We start from the raw sequence: 19,347 nt of genomic DNA, 5'->3' as shown, positions 1-19,347 counted from the left end.
TTTTATATCCTGCCACTTTACTGAATATGCCAACAAATTAGGCAATCTGGAAGAAATGGATGCGTTCCTAGAGACATATAAACTACCAAAACTGAACCAGGAAGAAATAGAAAACCTGAGTAGACCCATAACCAGGAAAGAAATTGAAGCAGTAATCAAAAATCTCCCAACAACAACAACAAAAAAATCTCCCAACAAACAAGAGCCCAGTGCCAGAAGGCTTCCCAGGGGAATTCTACCAAACATTTAAAGAAGAATTAATACCTATTCTCCTGAAACTGTTCGAAAAAATAGAAATGGAAGGAAAACTTTACAAACTCATTTTATTAGGCCAGCATTACCTTGATCCCAAAACGAGACAAAGACTCCACCAAAAAGGAGAATTACAGACCGATGCCCCTGATGATCATGGATGCAAAAATTTTCACCAGAATAATAGCCAGTAAGATCTAACAGTACATTAAAAGGATTATTCACCAGGATGAAGTGGGATTTATTTCTGGGCTGCAAGGGTACTTCCGCATCCACAAATCAATCAGTGTGATATACTACATAAATAAAAGAAAAGAACTATATGATACTCTCAATAGATGTTGAAAAGCATTTGACAAAGTACAGCATCCTTTCTTGATTAAAACTCTCCACAGTGTAGGGATAGAGAGAACATACCTCAGTATCATAAAAGCCATCTATGAAAAATCCACAGCAAATATCATTCTCAGTGGGGAAAAACTGAGAGTTTTTCTCCTAAGGTCAGGAACACAGCAGGGATGTCCACTATCACCACTGCTGGTTAGCATAGTACTAGAAGTCCTAGCCTCAGCAGTCAGACAACACAAAGAGATAAAAGGCATCTGAATTGGCAAAGAAGTCAAACTCTCACTCTCCACAGATGACCTGATACTTTATGTGAAAAACCCAAAAGACTCCACCCCAAAATTGCTAGAACTCATATGGGAATTCAGTAAAGTGGCAGGAAAAGTCCTGATAAGTTCATTATTGCTTTTTTTTTTGCCTTGCTTCTTAAGACATACCAAGTAAGAAGTTGCTATGGCTGATGTTAGAGAGGTTATTACCTGTTTTCTTCTCTGGGATTTTGATGGTTTCCTGTCTCACAGTTAGGTATTTCATCCATTTTGAGTTTATTTTTGTTTATGATATAAGAAAGTGGTCCAGTTTCATTCTTTTGTATGTTTCTGTCCAGTTTTTCCAACACCATCTCTTGAAGAGACTGTCTGTTCCTTTGGATATTTTTTCCTGTACTGTTGAACATTAGTTGACCATGTATTTTTGGGTCCGTTTCTGGATTCTCTGGTCTGTTCCATTCATCTGCGTATCTGTTTTTGTACCAGTACTATACCATCCAGATTACTACAGATAACTTGAAGTCCAGAACTGTGATGCCTCTAGCTTTTGTCCCATACAAATTTTAAGATTCTTTGTTCTAGCTCTGTGAAAAATGCTGTTCGTATTTTGATAAGGGTTGCATTAAATGTATAGATTGCTCTCAGTAGTATAGTCATTTGAACACTCGTTCTTCCAATTCATGAGCATGGAACGTTTTTCCCTTCCTTTGTGTCATCTTCAGTTTCTTTCATCAGTGTTTTCTAAGTTTTCATAATACAGATCTTTTACCTCTTTGCTTAGGTTTTTTCCTAGGTGTCTTATGGTTTTTGTTCAGTTGTAAATGGGATAGATTTCTTGGTTTTTCTTTCTGCTGCTTCATTATAGGTTTATAGAAATGCAACAGATTTCTGTATGTTGATTCTGTATCCTGCAACTGGACAGAATGCATGTATGAGTTCCAGCAATTTTTTGGTGGAGTCTTTTGGATTTTCTATATAGAGTATCCTGTCATCTGCAAATAGTGAAAGTTTGACTACTTCTTTGCTGATTTGGATACATTTTACTTGTTTTTGTTAATCTGTTTGCTGAGGCTGGGACTTCTAATACTGTGTTAAATGAAAGTAGTGAGAGTAGACATCCCTGTCTTTTTCCTGATACTAGATGAAAAGCGCTCATCATTGAGGATGATAATAGCTGTGGTCTTTCATATCTGGCCTTTATATTATCAAGATATGTTCCCTCTGTCCCTCGGTTTTTGAGGGTTTTTAATCAAGAATGGATGCTATATGTTTTCAAATGTTTTTTTTTTCTGCATCTATTGAGAGGATCATATGGTTCTTACCCTCTTTTATTAATGTGGTGTATCACATTGATTTATTTGCAAATATTGAACCATTCCTGTAGTGCAGGAATAAATCCCAATTGCGTGGTGATTGATTCTTTTTCTGTACTGTTGTATTCAATTTGATAGTATTTTGTTGAGAATTTTTGCATCCATATCCATCAGAGATATTCGCCTGTAGTTCTCTTTCTTAGTGGAGTCTTTGATTTTGGAATCAGAATAATGTGGGCCTCATAGAATGAGTTTGGAAGTTTTCCTTCCATTTCTATTAAGAAAAATAGGTATTAACTCTTCTTTAAAGATTTAATAGAATTCCCATATGAAGCCATATGGCCCTGGACTTTTGTTTGTTGGCAGATTTTTTTATTACTGATTCAGTTTCTTCACTGGTTATGTCTGTTCAAGGTTTTTGTTTCTTCCTGTTTCAGTTTTGGTAGTTTATATGTTTCTAGCAATTTATCCATTTCTTCCAGATTACTCAATTTGTTGACATATAATTTTTCATAATATTATTTTATTTGTATTTTTGTATTATTATTTATGAGTTCTCCTCTATTTTATTTTTTTGGAGCCTTCCTCTTTTTTATAAGTCTGGCCAGGGGATTATCAATGTTATTAATTTTTTCAGAGAACCAGCTCCTGGTTTCATTGTTCTATTCTCCTGTGTTTTTGATTTCTATATTATTTATTTCTAATCTAATCTTATTTCATTTCTGCTAGCGTTAGCCTTCATTTGTTGTTCTTTTTCCTTTGTTTCATTTTTTAATTTAAATTCAGTTAGCCAAAATCATTAGTTTTTGATATAATGTTCAATGATTCATTAGTTGCATATAACACCCAGTGCTCATCGTTGTTTTTCTTTTTCTAGCTCCTTTATGTGTAAGGTTATGTTGCGTATTCGAGATTTTTCTATTTGAGTTAGGCCTGTATTGTTGTATACTCCCTCTTATGACTGTTTTTGAAACATCCCAAATAATATGGGCTGTCATGTTTTCATTTTCATTTGTTTCTGTGTTTTTTCCTAATTTATTTTCTGGTTGATTTATTGTTTAGTAGCATGTTATTTACCTTCCATGTATTTGTGGTTTTTCTCAAATTTTATCTTGTGGTTGATTTCAGGGTCATAGCATTGTAGTCAGAAAGTATGCATGGTATGATTTCATTCTTTTTGTACTTGTTGAGGCTTGATTTGTGACCAGTATGTGATCTGTTCTGGAGACTGTCCCATGTGAATTTGAAAAGAATATGTATTTTGCTTAAGATGAAATTCTGTTCTGAATCAATCTCTCTCTCTCTCTCTCTCTCTCTCTCTATATATATATATATATATGTATATTATTGTGTTATGTTGATCACCATAAAATACATCACTAGTTTTTGATGCAGTGTTCCAAGATTCATTGTTTATGTACAACACCCAGTGCTCCATGCAATATGTGCCCTCCTTAATACCCACCACCAGGTTCCCCCTACCCCATTCCCCTCAAAAAGCCTCAGATTTGTTTCACAGAGTCCACAGTCCCTCATGGTTCATCTCCCTCTCTGATTTGCCCCAATTTACTTTTCCTTTCCTTTGCCTAATGTCCTCCATGTTATTCCTTATGTTCCACAAGTAAGTGAAACCATATGGATCTCTCTCTTAAATCCATCTAATCTGGTATATCATTCAAAGCCATTGTTTTCTTTTTTTTTTAAGATTTTGTTTATTTATTTGACAGAGATCACAGGTAGGTAGAGAGGCAGGCAGAGAGAGAGAGAAGGAAGCAGGATCCCTGCTGAGCAGAGAGCCCGATGCAGGGCTCGATCCCAGGACCCTGAGATCATGACCTGAGCTGAAGGCAGAAGCTTTAACCCACTGAGCCACCCAGGCACCCCAAAGCCATTGTTTTCTTACTGATTTTCTGTTTAGATGATCTGTCACTTGATATAAGCATGCCCTACTGTTTTTTGTATTATTATCAATGAGTTCTTCTATGTTTTTTTATTAATTTTTTTTATTTATTTGAATTCTCCCAAGGTTGGGGATATCTTCTTAATTGGGTAGACTCCCTTTTTATTATATAATGCCCTTCTCCATCTTTTCTTACAGTCTTTGTTTCAAAGTCTAGTTTGTCTGTTATAAGTATTACTATTCTGGCTTTTTTTGATGTCCATTTGCATGGTAAATATTTCTCCATCCCCTCACTTTGAATCTGCAGGTCTCTTTAGGTCTAAAATGAGTCTCTTATAGACAGTATATAGGTGGGTCTTGTTTTGTTTTGTTTTGTTTTGTTTTAATCCCATCTGACACCATACATCTTCTGATTGGAGCATTTAGTCCATTTACATTACAGTAATTATTGTTAGATGTGAATTTAGTACCATTTTATTATTTGTTTTGTCATTGTTCCTGACAGTTTTCTGTGTTACTTTCAAGTCTTTGTCAGTTTTGGTCTTTCCCACTCAAAGAGTCCCCTTTAATATTTCTTGCAGGGCTGGTTTAGTGGTCACGAAATCCTTTACTGTTTGGGAAACTCTCTCTCTCTTTCTATTCTGAATGACAGCCTTGTTGGATAGAGTATTCTTACCTGCATATTTTTCCTATTCAGCACATTGAATATATCATGCCTCTCTCTTCTGGCCCACTAAGTTTTTATGGACAGGTCTGCTGCTCATATAGTTTGTCTTCCCCCTTAAGTTAGGTATTCCTTTTGTCTTGCTACTTTTAGGATTTTTTTTCTGTGTCTCTGTTTTGTTTTGTTTTGTAACTTTAACTACAGTATGTTCTGATGTTGGCATGCTTTTTTGTTGATTTTGATGGGAGTTCTCTGGGCCTTCTGGACTTGGAAGTCTGTTTCTTTCCCCAGATTAGGTAATTTTTCAGCTCTGGTTTCCTCGAATTAACCTTCTCTCCCCTTTTTCCTCTTCTTCTGGGACTCCTGTGATACAAATGTAATTACATTTCGAGGAGTCACTGAGTTCTTTTATGTCTGCTCGCGAGGTCCTAGATTTTCCCTTTATCAGCTTCCTTATTTTCTGTAATTGTATCTTCAATATCACTTATTCATTCCTTTTCTTCTTCCATGTGGTCATTGCATCCAGTCAGTTTTTAATCTGTTACTGCAGTTTTCATTTTGTCATGATTGTTTTTAAGCTCTTGTGTCTCTGTGGTATGGGTCTTCCTGGTGTCTTCTATGCTTTTCTCAAGCCCAGCTAAATATCCTTAATGACTGTTGCTTTAATTTCTCAGTTAGGCCTGTTATTTATATGTATTTTGTTTAGATCCCTGGCCATGGCCTTGTTCTTTCTTTTGTGATGAATTCCTGTCTTGGCATTTTGTCTAGGTATCTGTATTCTTCTCTGTGTTAGGAAAGCCTGTTGTGATGTTACCTGCTCTTGAGATGTAATGGTGTTATGAAGAAGAGGTCATATAATGTCCAGGGCCTGTCACTTCAGGAAGCGTCTCTGATGTCTGCTATGTGCACTCTGCTGCTGTGTTATGGCTGCTGTACCCCTCAGATCAGTACTCTGCAGAGTTTCTCCTTGCCTGCAGTAAGTAGTGTCTGGACCTTGGCCAGAGTGTGGCAAGTTTTAACTAATTATGCTCTTATCTGCTTGTTTAAAAAGACCTGGTGCAATTTCCACTAGAGCTGAAGCTTTGCAGAAGTCTGTGGTCAGTAGACATGATGCCTGTGGGGGTTTGTGCTGGTCTTCTCAGGGAGGAGCCTGCTGTACTGGTTCTCAGGCACACTTGCCTGAGACAAGCAATACCAATAGAGTGCAGAGGAGCAGGGTTGATGTAAGCAATTAAGCAGCCTGTGTTGGCACTCTTCTATTTACTGAAGTTAGTTTATGCTGAAGGCCAGTGGAGGGAAGTGACACCAGCCAGTTCTTTTTTCCCTTGAGAGAGGAATTCGTGCTCACTTAATGTCAGGGAAACACTCCCAGAGGAGCATACAAACTCCCTTCATGCACCCTAAGTGTTTTTTAGATCATTGTTTTCTCACCGTCTGTGTCTGGGTTGCTTGCTTTCCTGTTGCAGAACAGTGTGAACTTTAGGCTCTTCCCCAGTCAGGCTGGCTGAGTTTTAAAATTCTAATCTTTAGAGACCTGGTGTGCTGTTCTGGTCTGAGGGTGGTGCAGGTTTGACCCAGAAGGGCAATCTCACCACAGCCCAGGAGTGTGCAGTTTGGAGCAGAGTTCACTAAGCAGCCAGTGTCTGACTTTGCTGTCCTCATCAGGTGTCTCTGTACCTATTCTTAGGGTTAGGGGACAGAAATGCTGCCCACTGAATCCTTTGTCCCCAGAGAGGCAATGACATCTCTTTCAAAAGCACTCCAGGAAGGGGAATCCATCTCTCCCAGTGAATGTCAGGAAATCCTCAGATCATGCCATCCGACCTCGGTTTACCTTCCTGCCTTCTTTAGGAGAACTGCAGCACCCTCAGGATTCTCTGTCAGCTGTGCCAGGAAAAAACCCATGGAAATCATCCCCTTGTTTTCTCAGTTAATGAGTTTGGGAAGTATTTTCATTGTGTGATCCCCTCTGCATTCCTTTCTCTCTCACCTTCCTCTGCAACCTGGGCTCCTTCCTCTCTGCAGCACCAGTTATCTATTTCTCTCCCAAACCAGGTCTCTGCATCTCCTATTTTCCACAACGTAGCCTCTTCTCCCTCTAATTGTGCGGTTTGTTCTGTCAGTCCTCAGATTGATTTCTTGGCTATTCAGAATGAGTTGATATTTATCCAGCTTTGTTTGAGGGATGTATCAAGCCTGCGGTCTCCTACTCTACCATCTTAGCTCCCTTTTTTGTATTATTTTTACTTTTGAACCATGGTAATGTTTTTATATACTTAAATTTTTGAACCTCAGCAAGGACAGAGAAAAACAAAAAATGATGACAAATAGAAGTAGAACTAATTGCATAACAAATTGATAACAAACATGCAAAAGAAAAACAATCCAAGTGACTATTGAGCACATTACTCTGATTATTTACCCTTAGTGGAATATAAGGTCAAAAGTAAATAAAAATTTGAAACTAATTTTGTTATAATTAGTAGTATGGAAGAACCTATTCAAAATTCTTTTTTGTATATTTTAAGAGTGCGCATATGAGTAAATATATTAATGTTGTTGTAAAACAGTAATCTTACTTGGGAGAAGAAAGATAAAAATGGAATGTGGGAAGAAGAGGGCAACCTTGTGATGTTATACTGGAACAGAATTATCAGAAGATGATAAAGAAGTTCCTAACTTTTCACTGAAAAGACCTAGAAGCAGTGAAATCCCAGCAGTAGTAAGTATAACTAGCACATAGATCTTGAGCACTAAATACTGTTCCTCACTAAAAGGAACCAAAATTCTTTGAATAAATGACTAATGCAGTATCTGGAGTGAGAAAACTAATGAATACCTCTCACAAAGACACAAAAACCATTTTGTGTGGGCTCCCCCTGGCCTAATGTGGGATAATTCGAACATCAAAAAAAAAAAATGATACTTATGAATTATAGCATGTTCAGTAAAAAAACTAACCTATAATTTCACAACAATACAGAAGTATGGGGAAAGGTCTTCTTCTTTTTTTAAAAATTTATTTATTATTATTTTTTATAAACATATAATGTATTTTTATCCCCAGAGTTACAGGTCTGTGAATCGCCAGGTTTACACACTTCACAGCACTCACCATAGCACATACCCTCCCCAATGTCCATAACCCCACCCCCCTCTCCCAACCCCCCCCCCCAGCAACCCTTAGTTTGTTTTGTGAGATTAAGAGTCACTTATGGTTTGTCTCCCTCCCAATCCCATCTTGTTTCATTTATTCTTCTCCTACCCCCTTAACCCCCCATGTTGCATCTCCACTTCCTCATATCAGGGAAATCATATGATCGTTGTCTTTCTCCAATTGACTTATTTCGCTAATCATGATACCCTCTAGTTCCATCCACGTCGTCGCAAATGGCAAGATTTCATTTCTTTTGATGGCTGCATAGTATTCCATTGTGTATATATACTACATCTTCTTTATCCATTCATCTGTTGATGGGGAAAGGTCTTCTTTAAGAAGCATGCCAACTATCACTTGTAGAAGGAATGATAAATTTAGGAAATCATATTTTGCAACTACCATTGTAATAATGACTACAGCTAAAAATCATCATTGATTGCTAAAACCCTATGGTGAAAAAAAATATTGGGGAATGGATTATTTATACAGTTTGAAAATGTAACCCATAGATTAATTTCAAAGAGAAAAAGTACCTTTAAAATAGAGAAATTTCTCCTCGTCTTGCTTGAAACCGGCACACCACCAAGATGCCGGCTTACAACTCATCTCTCACGGATCCAGACACCAAACTCATTGGAAATGTGGCACTGTTGCCTATCAGAAGTCAGTTCAAAGGACCTGCCTCTAGAGAGACAAAAGATACAGATATTGTGGGTGAAGCCATCTATTACTTAAAGGCCAATGTCTTCTTCAAAAACTATGAGATTAAGAATGAAGCTGATAGAACCTTGATATATATAACTCTCTACATTTCTGAGTGCCTAAAGAAACTCCAAAAGTGCAGTTCCAAAAGCCAAGGTGAAAAAGAAATGTATATGCTGGGAATCACTAATTTTCCCATTCCTGGAGAGTCTGGTTTTCCACGTTTTGTTTTGTTTGATTGATTGATTGATTGATTTCCATGCGATTTATGCCAAACCGGCAAACAAACAGGAAAATGAGGTGATGAGGGCCTGCTTACAGCAGTTGAGACAAGAGACTGGACTGAGACTTTGTAAAAAAAAGTTTTTGACCTTCAGAATGATAAACCTAGCAAGTGGTGGACTTGCTTTGTGAAGAAGAGACGGTTCATGAACAAGAGTCTTTCAGGACCTGGACAGTGAAAAGAGCCTGGGCAGACATTTTCCACAGCCGTGAGCAGCATTTTACAGCAAGATGTACACAGTTATTTGTCTTTATTTGATAAAGTTTTATACAGAAGAGAGAAGAGAGCGAAGTGAAGAGAAGTGTCTTCACTCAAAGAGCTCTTTATCAAGAATTTGGTTGGGGGAGGGAAGAATGGGTTGTTGAAGGGTGATTGGAACTTTCTGTAGTATTAAGCTGGTGCTTAATAAAAATTAAGTAAGAATTAAAAAAAATAGAGAAATCTGGTACACTCCCTTAATCAAAGGATCAAACTTAATATTATTAATTGTGGAGTAAATTGACATTGTGTACTTCCTGAACTGATGCAGAGGGGCACATCATCACCTGTATTGTATTTCTACCAAAAATGTTTAGCCTGGATCTAATAATCAGGAGCACTAAACAAAAACAACTTAAATGGCATTCTTTAAAAAACACACCTGGGTATTTTATACCCTACAGACTCAAAAACTTATAAATTCAATGTATTGATCCTAATTGGATTCTGGGTGGAAAAATATGTATATAAAGGATATTTTATTGGGACAGCAGGTGAAATTTGACTATGGACTATATGTTAGATAAATTTCTATAAATATTTGTATTCTATAAATATATTCTAGTCAATATGAAAATATTCTTGTTTTTAGGAGATACATGCTAATGAACTATTTAGGAGTGAAATGTAATGATGTTTGTAACTCATTCTCAAATGAATTAGCAAAAAATAGTGTAAATTTAGATGATGAAGTGAGAAAAAGCAAATGTGGCAGTTGCTAAACTGGGAGAAGCATGTATTTCCATATTGAATGGGCCTACCAAGTACCCAGCACAATGAATGGAAAAGTAAAACACACACACACCAGAACACATACCACAAAATTTTAGTGTTGAGGATAAATAAAACAGCCTTAAAAGTTGTGCGAGGATTGTCTCAAAGCGGTGATCGTCATGGGGGATTGAACTAATAGATCTCCTAATACAATTGATTATGAGAAAAATAATATTTAGACAATCTTTATAATTCTGGGAGAAAGTTTAGAGAGAATTACCAATAGTGACATAGAAAACTAAGAAAACAAAAAAAGTGTGGCAGTTACTAAGTCCAGGAAGAACAAAAATTTTACAAGAAAAAAATATATAAAATTCTAGTATCTTACTTGACTCAGTAGGTAATGTTTTACATGGTCATAATAAGGTAAACACTGAATATTAACTTAACACTTGTGCTATAACCAATGTTATTAGAAGAGTGTAAAAATGAAACAGTGGTAATGTGGGGTAGTATAGGAGTGCTGAATTTCATAATACATGTATATATTCATATATGTATTTTTAAATACCAGAAGAAATAGGTATGAATTTGTGGATAGGAAGGAGATAGGTATGAAGGAGGAGACAAAAGACCTTTTTGTTATAAGCTTTTAATCTTACTTTTTAAGATATATACGTTTGTGCTTTAATATAAATAAAAGTAATTTAAAATATATTTTATACATTTTTACTATAGGATAATTATTTGTGATTTATTTCATTGGTATGTCCACAAAAATTTATTTTTTCTAGAAACTTTTGATGACCTTTTCACTGAGGATTTTGTTTTTGACAATGGTAAATAGAAAAATATAAACCATGTAATCCAAGGGGAGTTTTGTGCCAATGAAGTGATCCACACATACCTAGGTTGAGAACTATGTTCTTCACAATCCAGAGGAATTTAAATAGCTGAGCAAAATAGTTCTTTTTTAAACTGCCTAGCTAGCAAAGAAAGAGGAGTCTTAAATTAACCACTCAGATGTGAAACAAATTTTAGTTGTTTTGCTTAAGGGTATATTTGTAAAGGTCCTATAACTGGGAGTACCAGTAAAAGTGACAAAACTCCTTTTGTCTCCCACCATGTTTAACAGTAGCTATCAGAGGCAAATTAATTGTAGATACGAGTTTGGAATCTATACCAAATCTGTAATGTTAAGTTTAATATCCGTTGTTAACAAAAATAGCTACTGGAAGAAATAAGCTTTTCATGGAGAAATCTTTTATTTTAAAGTATACATAAGGATTTCGGGTATTTAAGTCCCTGTTACAAATCACAGTGCTTTTGATTAAATATTTACCAATTACAATCACCTTTAAAATTTTTCACCTTCCTTTTCTGCCCTTCAAAATTAAAAATAAAACATTAAAATTTCATTTCTTTTAAGTGAAATGGTTTACAGTATATGGGATTTCATAGCTTTTTGTTTGTTCACTACACTAATACCTTAATAGTGAAGAAAGCATCCCTACCTCAATTTTTCCTACTTGTGCTATGGATAAAGAATTGGGAGAGGTATTTTAATGAACAGAAATCCTTCAAAATCCTTAGTTAGAAATTATTATGTATTTTCAGTTATTATGCTAGTTATATGACCTTTTTCTATGTTTCTCTTGCTTTTGCTTTTTAGGGTAAGATAGCTGAACGTGGTACCCACCATGGTTTGCTTGCAAACCCTGGCAGTATCTATTCAGAAATGTGGCATACACAAAGTAGCCGTGTGCAGAACCATAATAACCCCACATGGGATGCAAAGAAAGAAAATATGTCCAAAGAGGAGGAAAGGAAGAAACTACAAGAAGAAATTGTCAACAGTGTGAAAGGCTGTGGAAACTGTTCCTGCTAAGTTGCACAAGACATTTTTTTTCTTGACACATTTGCACTGAAGCAGAATTGTTTTATTAAAAAAAATCATACATTCCCATTTTCTATAATCCTTTTTTTAGATAAGATTTGTTTGAAAAGAAATTTGAGTTTTACATCTTTCACAATATTTAATGTGACATATGCATTTAGCCCCAAATTACCTTCTTGTTACTGCCTTAGTTATGCCTAAAGCATGTTTTTTGTTACTATTTCACTTTACCCCATTTCCATTTTGGGGGGCCTGATAGCCATTTGATATCCATAATCAGATGAATTACATTGGATTCCAAATTTTAATAGTTTTTTAAGTCTCCTTTATGCTTATAGTTTAGATGAATAAGTATCCATTTCTTTTTTTTTTCTTTTTAAAAGAGGGCAGTATAGGTTCATTGTTTCTCCTACTCCCTCCCTGCTGACATACTTCAAAGATAGATACCTACATCTTCATTTTTTAAAATCTGCCACTGTATAGTTTTTGAAGGAAAAACCTTAATTCTCATGTATGTATGTAGAATGTTCTTCATCATTAACCAGCATCTCTAGCAGTGGGAATTTTATTTTTTCATCAAAATGAGTTATTGCTCTTGTTTGGGACCAAAATTTATGCCTTTCTCTTTAACACTTAAAACCTTGATGTAATTTGACAGTTGTCGTACTGGGAATGACCTAAAAAGCTTAGGAAGTTAATTGCCCTTCTATTTCCATCTTAACTATAGTGCTTTTGCTGTCTGAAGCTATATAAAGAAAAAACTAAATGGAATGTATGCATACACAGATATGTGGTGTGCACATGCTCACAATTGTATATAAAGCAGCAACCACTTAAAGATTATTAATGACCTTGAGGTAAATAGGAGAAAGTTATGTATATGTACTCTAGATGATTGGAACTTTAATCAGTGACACGTCAGAATTTATTACAAGATCCTCCCTTCCTTCTTCAGTAATTTAATGAGTTCCTTTAAATGTGACTTAACAAGGAAGAGTCCAAACAAAATGATCAAGTTTTACCTGTTAATAAAATGTTGGTATATGTTCACTTAGAAGCTCCTCTCTTTTCCAATTTAAATAGCTTCTTTTCTTTTTGAAAAAGCTATTTTCTTTTCATATGATGAAAGGTGGCCTCAAGACCATTGGATAATGCGGTCATTAGCCAGTATTTTCAGCTAATAAAAACTTGAATAACCTAAAAAACAGTTATTGTTAGGGCCATTAAGTAAGTCTTAAATATTTTCTCTTCATCATATTAAGATGGTTCCATACAGTGAAATAATAAACAAAAGGAAAGCTTCCTAGGATGACTCAAGAAAACATCAAGAAAAGTGGCATTATAACAATAATTTTACATTACAATATTACATATTCACATAAAGGTGTATAAAGTATAAACTTTTTAAATCAATATTGAAACATAATTTTTTAATGGATTGGGATGAATAAGCTACAGTTTTAGAATATGGGCTCTGAAAGTGGAGTAAGATGATGGGGTTTTATTTCTTATATCCCTGTATTTTTAAAATTGCATATTTCCTTCCTAAAGGGAATCCCAGTTTGCAAAAATTGAAACGAGTAATTTGGGATCAGAAAAACTGATGCCTTCCTTAGGGTTTTTAACATAGAAAAATCTTGGTGAATGGATAGGTTCATTTGGAAGTTTTTTTCAGCAGTTCAAATGTGAGGGTTAACTATGAGAATCAAAAAGAGGCCTAGGCATGTGGACAAACTCAAAAGTATGCATTTACTTTAACTCTACAGGGATGTGCACCTTTTATATACCTTATGATAAGTATTTTGCCTTTTTCCTTAGATGTTGACAAAGATCAGTTTGTACAAATGGTTAGTATAAAAATAAGTTTTAAAGGGCACCTCCATGGCTCAGTCTGTTAAGCATTCAACTCTTGCTTTCAGGTCATGATCACAGGGTCATGGGATCAAGCCCTGCATTGGGCACTGAGTTGAGCATTGAACCTGCTTAAGATACTCTCTCTCCCTCCGTGCCCCCCATGTAGATAGATAGATAGATAATTTTGCTTTAAGGATAAGGTATTTAAAGATTATATGAATTTTTGTTTCTGGGTCACTTTTTCCATGTTGTCATCTTGCTGTCATCCTTCATAATTGCTGGATGTATCAGTGAGTAGCAACTTTTGCCAGTGTATATTTATAATTCATATATACCTTCTACCTTTATCATAGGATGTTCTGTTGTAGAGTAATAATTGAAAGCTTTTATATATATTTGCATTAGCAGCTTTCTTAAATTATAAAAAGTCCCTTTTCCCCCTGCTTTGAGTATATAGATTTTTTGAATGTAAACTATATATAGTAAAGGACATATTAAATCAAGTACGCTGGTTAAAACTATTTAGTTAAGACAAAAACAACTCAGCAAGGGAGTTTCTTTATTAGTTTTATTGTTACAGCAATTTGTATAGATAATCATTACTAAATAAACAGTATATCTTTGTGACTAGAAATGGGTGGCCCATTGAAGCAACTTTTTTCTGCAATACATAGGGAGAACTGGTATTTTGTCATTCACACACTCAGAGTAAGTATGAATAATTAATAGACACCCTGGGGTATGGCCTTAGAGCCTTATGCAGCAGGTGAAAACTTGGAATTGTCACAGAAAGAAAGTAATTATTTGCAGATTTCATAATATAGGTAAAATGGTAGTAAATTATAGTGCTTTCACTTAGCATTAAGCTGTTATATTTTTGATGACCAGTCAGTGAAAGGCAACTTTCCGTTGCCCCAAGTTTTTCAGTTCTAATGGTTAGGAAGGAAACCTTTGGGGTGACAAATTTTTTTACTGCAAAGCATGCAAAACTAGTATTTTGATTAAGTAGAATTAGAATTAATTCTAATTAAAAACAAGTTGGAACAGTTTTGGCTTAAAAAGGCAGTGGATTGTTTTCTTATATCCTGTTCTCACACAGCTACAGAACATTTTTCACTGATTACCTTCTATTCCCATTTCTACTTTATAAAAGCATAGGGTATTTAGAGTTGCAGTATAGAGGCCTTTAATGTAATTTCCTCATTCGGAAACTGAATTTCAGGAGAAATCACTGGTTTGGCGAGAGACCAAGTTGGAATGAAAACCCTGGCTCTTGACACCTACTCCATTTCTCTTTTTGCTGGACATTTCCACTAAGAAGCTAAGTTTAAAAATATATTGAAGGCTGAGATTTCCAGAATGTTGAAGTGAGCAGCTCAGTAGACCTTCTCTGCAGCAAAACAACTTAACTGTTGGAAATTATTTTTTAAAAACAATAATTTAAAAATCTCTAGAAATTATGCAGAGGTCATATATCAATTGGAAAAACATTGATTCAAGAAAACCTATTAAATATCAGTAAGAATAGCAAGAGTCTGGCATCTGAAGAATTACCTGCATAACCTCTACCATACCAGGTCTGTGTTACAGAAGCTTGACCTTGGGTATTCTATTTAGGCAGGTGTGGTAAAAATGTTGGGAGGAAGTAGGGCTCCTTCCCCCAGCTCCCACTCCAGGGCTGTGATTTCACCCTGGCAGGGGTAGCTGCCTGCATTTTTTACCCCCCAACTCTGTGTTGAAGAAATTTATTCCTCACAGGCACAGCCAAGAGGACTGATGATACCTTCACCACCCAGCCTCCATTCTTTGAGTGGAAGCTAACTATTCTGTGTGCAGGGTGAGAATACTGAGGCCCTGATTTTTCCACGCTAGCTTACTCAAAGTTTGGATGTTTCATTCAAGGAGAGGATAACTCAGAATACCAAGGACTGACACCATGGCCCAGTATCCACTTAGGGAGTGGTGTTTTCACTCTTCGCCCCTTGCCCCCACACCCCCAGCTTTGGTTCAGTGGTACACAGGTCCTTTCTTAGTGCGAAGGTATGCAATGAGAACAAAGAATTCCACCTCTCTGCCTGGGGGACTGCCTTCATTTGAAACAGCATGGAGAACTCTGTCCCTAAGGACATTGTCAAAAACAATGGGGATCTTGGTGGAGAGCAATTAGAAGGAGCTGGTGCAAACAAAGCAGCAGAACAGCCAGAATTTTAGTAAAGAGAAACCAAGAGGGAACCAGAAAGAGCCCTCCTGGGAGCAAAGTCAACTCAGGATTGAAGAGACTGTGCATGTGCTAGGCTGCACCTACTCAGGACAATTAGAGCAGAACATGGGACAGACTTAAAAGCATTTCCCAGTATATGTAAACCCATCAACACAGAGCAAACACTTCGCTGACAAAAGGAGCTTGACCAAACACTGAACAATAAGTTCTCATCTAGAGGTGAGTATTAGGAACACAGGCTTAAAAATAAAATCACACTCCTCCTTGGCAGTCTGGAAGACTGCTATATGTCTAAAACTGTGCCCTACCAGAAAAGAGAAGGATCCTCCCAGTTACCAGTCCCTGGCTGAACGTGGGTCAAGAGAAAACTCCCTGACAACAGCCTCCGAGTACATTCATATCCAATGGTAAAGGGTAAAAATCTTAGCAATAAGTGCATTATGCCCATCCAGAGATAACACTTAGGTGGCTAGACTAAAAGATACAGATAATATCAGGCTGCATACTGCGGGGGAAATAACCAAGTAAATGCTGATCCCTTATAGGAAGAGGATCATTATCCAGAGTTGCTATGAGATACTATAATAAAAAGCCTGCTTTATAATAAAAGATTATAAGAAATGCAAAGAAACAGGAATGTGCCATGCATACACAGGAAAAACAGGCAGTAAATACTGCTTTAAGGGGCCCAGATGGTAGCTATAGCATATTAAGATTTATTAATAAAGAAATAGAAATTACTTTTAAAGAACCAAATGGAAGTTCTGGAGTTGAGAAGTACAGTAACTGAAATGAGAAATCTACTAGAGAAACTCAATAGTATATTTGAGCTGGCCAAAGAAAATCCACCAAGTTGAAGATGTATCAGTAGAGATTATTCAATCTGAAGAACAGAGATAAAAATGAAAAATGTCTTCAAGAGAAATGTGGGACACCATTAAAAATTCAACATATTCAAAATGTAAGTAGCCAAGGAGAGGAAAGGAGCAGAAAAAATATTCAAAGAGATGAACGGGAGCATCTAAATTTGACAGAAAATACTACACATCAAAAAAGCTTAATGCCAATTAAGAAAAACACAGATGTTCAAAGCTAAAGATAAGGTGAAAATTATAAAAGCTGTAAGAGATAAATGACTTCTCACATACAAGGAAACTCCCATATGATTAACAGGTGAGGTTTCTCATAAACAGTGGAAGCCAGAAGACAGCGGGATTGCATATTCAAATTGCTGAAATTAAAAATCAAGGGACACCTGGGTGGTTCAGTGGGTTGAGTGTCTGCCTTTGGCTCAGTTCATGATCCCAGGGTGTTGGGATCGGGTCCCACAACGAGCTCCCTGCTTGCCACTCCCCCTCGTTGTGCTTGTGCACTCTCTGACAAATAAGTGAAACCTTTAAAAAATATTTAAAAATAAGTATCACTCGGGGTGCCTGGGTGACTCAGTGGGTTAAAGCCTCTGCCTTCAGCTCAGGTCATGATCCCAGGGTCCTGGGATTGAGACCCGCATCGGGCTCTCTGCTCAGCAGGGAGCCTGCTTCCTCCTCTCTCTCTGCCTACTTAAGATCTCTGTCTGAAAATAAATAAATAAATAAATCTTTAAAAGTATCACTCAAGAATATTATATCCAAAACTATCACTCAAAACTGAAGGTGAAATAAAGATGTTATCATATAAGTAAAAAGAAAACACATTGCTAATAAATCTGTATTACAAGAAATACGAAGGAAATTATTCAGGCAAAAAGCAGGTGACACTAGATAGTAATTCAAATCCACACACACATACCCCAGAGCACCAGTATAGATACATCCGAGTCACTCATGTAGATAATTAGTAAAAGACAGTATAATTTCATGTTTCTTCTTTCTTTTAGAAGAATTTGTTTTTCCCCTGGAAGATAATGTTTACTGAAATCCCAGCAGTTGTGCAATCTGCTCCTGACATTAAGCAGCTGCTTTTCCAGTTTGGCATTTCGTAAGTAGTCCCATGAATGTTTCCTTATCCTCCACAGTCTGGAATCAGCCATGGTCAAACTTGGAGGTGATGTCAATGAACTTAAGGTCAATCTCCAGGGCCTGTCATTTGATCTGCATGAGCAGCTTGTGGAGAGTAAGCCCTTGCTTCTTGGTTCTCATCACATGGCCTTTCTGCATGACAAAGTCATTGGACACTTGATTGTAGTGGACAAAGCCAACGTGGAGGGTTGATGCTCTTGTCAGATCAAAATCAGTGGAAACATTGTTCTTGATGAGTTTGTCATCCTTGATGAGGTAGCCCTTGCCAATCTTGTAGATCTTGTTGATCTCAGTGCAGTGATGGTAGCCTTTTTGCCCAGCCCATTGCACGGAGAAGGCCACTTGGGCAGGATGCTATACCCCAATACAGCCCACCTTGCACAGTCCCTGGTGGGTCTTGCAGGGTAGCTTCTTGGTGTGCCAGTGGCTGGTGACACTAATGACATCTATCCTCTCATCCTGCCCAAACACTTGGTTCATAAGAACCTACTGTTCCAGGTTCTCATGGGCCTAGTCCAGCTTCTCAGCCACTGTGCATCTAGTCCCCTGGATTTCCATGAGGTGGGTTTTCTTCTGGCATAGAGGAAGCAGGGGCATCTGGGTTTGGGCGATGACACAGATGATTTGTCAGTACTTCTTCATGCTGTTGAGGTCCTTCTTTAGCTGCTGCTTGCCAATCATCATCTTGCCACTTGCAGTATTTGGTTGAAGGCCTTCTTAGACTGATGCCAGTTCTTATAGAAGTGCCCTTTAACTCATCATGAATGTGCTCAGCAAAGATGGTCTTAAACATACAGAGACCTTGAGTGGTTTCTTCATAGCCCATGATGCCCACAACTACTGTGGATGGTACCTCCACAATTGTCTTCCACAATTTCCTTCTTTTTCACCATGGATCCTGGCCTTTTGACCCCTCACACAACATGAGTCATGCCAGCCTTGTAGATGAGGAAAGCTGTAAGGTGAATAGAGTCATCCTTGGGGAAGCTCGTCAACTTCCATGGTGCCAGTCACTGTGTTTCTGGGGAAAGAAGCCCAGGGACCCATGCCTGGGAAGGGAGAGTTTCCTATGAGACATTCTGCCACCAAATGCTGCCAGTAGAGTAAGAAAATTTTAAAACGTCACTTAAATTGACTTAGAAAACAACCATATGAAGCAATGTGTATTCTTTCATTGGGAGTGGAAACAGAGATGTCTTGGATTAATGAAAATAATTCTTGGAAATGAAACCAGATGATATCCAGAATTCACAAGAACAAACTGTGGACTCTGAAAAACAATCTGAGGGTTTTGAAGGGGCGGGGAGTGGGAGGTTGGGGGAACCAGGAGGTGGGTATTAGAGAGGGCACGGATTGCTTGGAGCACTGGGTGTGGTGCAAAAACAATGAATACTGTTATGCTGAAAAGAAATAAAAGAATATCTGATAGGCATGCTATGAATCATATATTAAATTGTGTTCTGACTTTAAAGCATTAGCTTAATTCTCTATAGAATA

The 19,347-nt window shown here is 36.9% G+C and overlaps 2 protein-coding genes and 1 pseudogene across 4 annotated transcripts in view; 2 read left to right on the top strand and 1 right to left on the bottom strand.

Moving 5' to 3' along the window:
- The window catches only part of ABCB7 (ATP binding cassette subfamily B member 7), a 143,647-nt gene extending 130,840 nt beyond the window's left edge, over positions 1 to 12,807 (top strand). For 2 of the 3 annotated variants that reach the window (XM_032847739.1, XM_032847738.1), the window contains one exon: positions 11,533 to 12,807. In XM_032847739.1, coding sequence (XP_032703630.1) covers positions 11,533 to 11,748 — 216 coding nt within the window. In that variant the 3' untranslated portion in view covers positions 11,749 to 12,807. Of the gene's footprint in view, positions 1 to 7,726; positions 7,741 to 8,227; positions 8,321 to 11,530 lie in introns of all 3 variants that reach the window. The other variant, XM_032847740.1, reaches the window with a different exon arrangement.
- LOC116861206 (actin-related protein 2/3 complex subunit 3-like) lies at positions 8,360 to 9,302 on the top strand. The gene is made up of 2 exons (XM_032847743.1): positions 8,360 to 8,827; positions 8,862 to 9,302. Exons 1-2 carry the CDS (start codon positions 8,491 to 8,493, stop codon positions 9,017 to 9,019), a joined length of 495 nt encoding a protein of 164 aa, XP_032703634.1. The 5' UTR covers positions 8,360 to 8,490; the 3' UTR covers positions 9,020 to 9,302.
- A 4,971-nt stretch (positions 12,808 to 17,778) lies between the features above and the next one.
- Positions 17,779 to 19,105, bottom strand: LOC116861210 (annotated as a pseudogene).
- Between the last annotated feature and the right edge of the window lie 242 nt (positions 19,106 to 19,347).

Source organism: Lontra canadensis, unplaced genomic scaffold (genome assembly GCF_010015895.1).
Source record: "Lontra canadensis isolate GAN:19392208 unplaced genomic scaffold, GSC_riverotter_1.0 scaffold192, whole genome shotgun sequence".
Lineage (NCBI taxonomy): Eukaryota > Metazoa > Chordata > Mammalia > Carnivora > Mustelidae > Lontra > Lontra canadensis.
This window is presented reverse-complemented; position numbering and strand designations above follow the sequence as displayed.

Coding starts and splice junctions, on each gene's coding strand:
- LOC116861206 (XM_032847743.1), top strand. CDS start 8,491: ATGCCGGCTTACAACTCATCTCTCACGGATCCAGACACCAAACTCATT. Junction 8,828..8,861: donor TGGAGAGTCTGGTTTTCCAC/GTTTTGTTTTGT, acceptor GATTGATTGATT/TCCATGCGATTTATGCCAAA.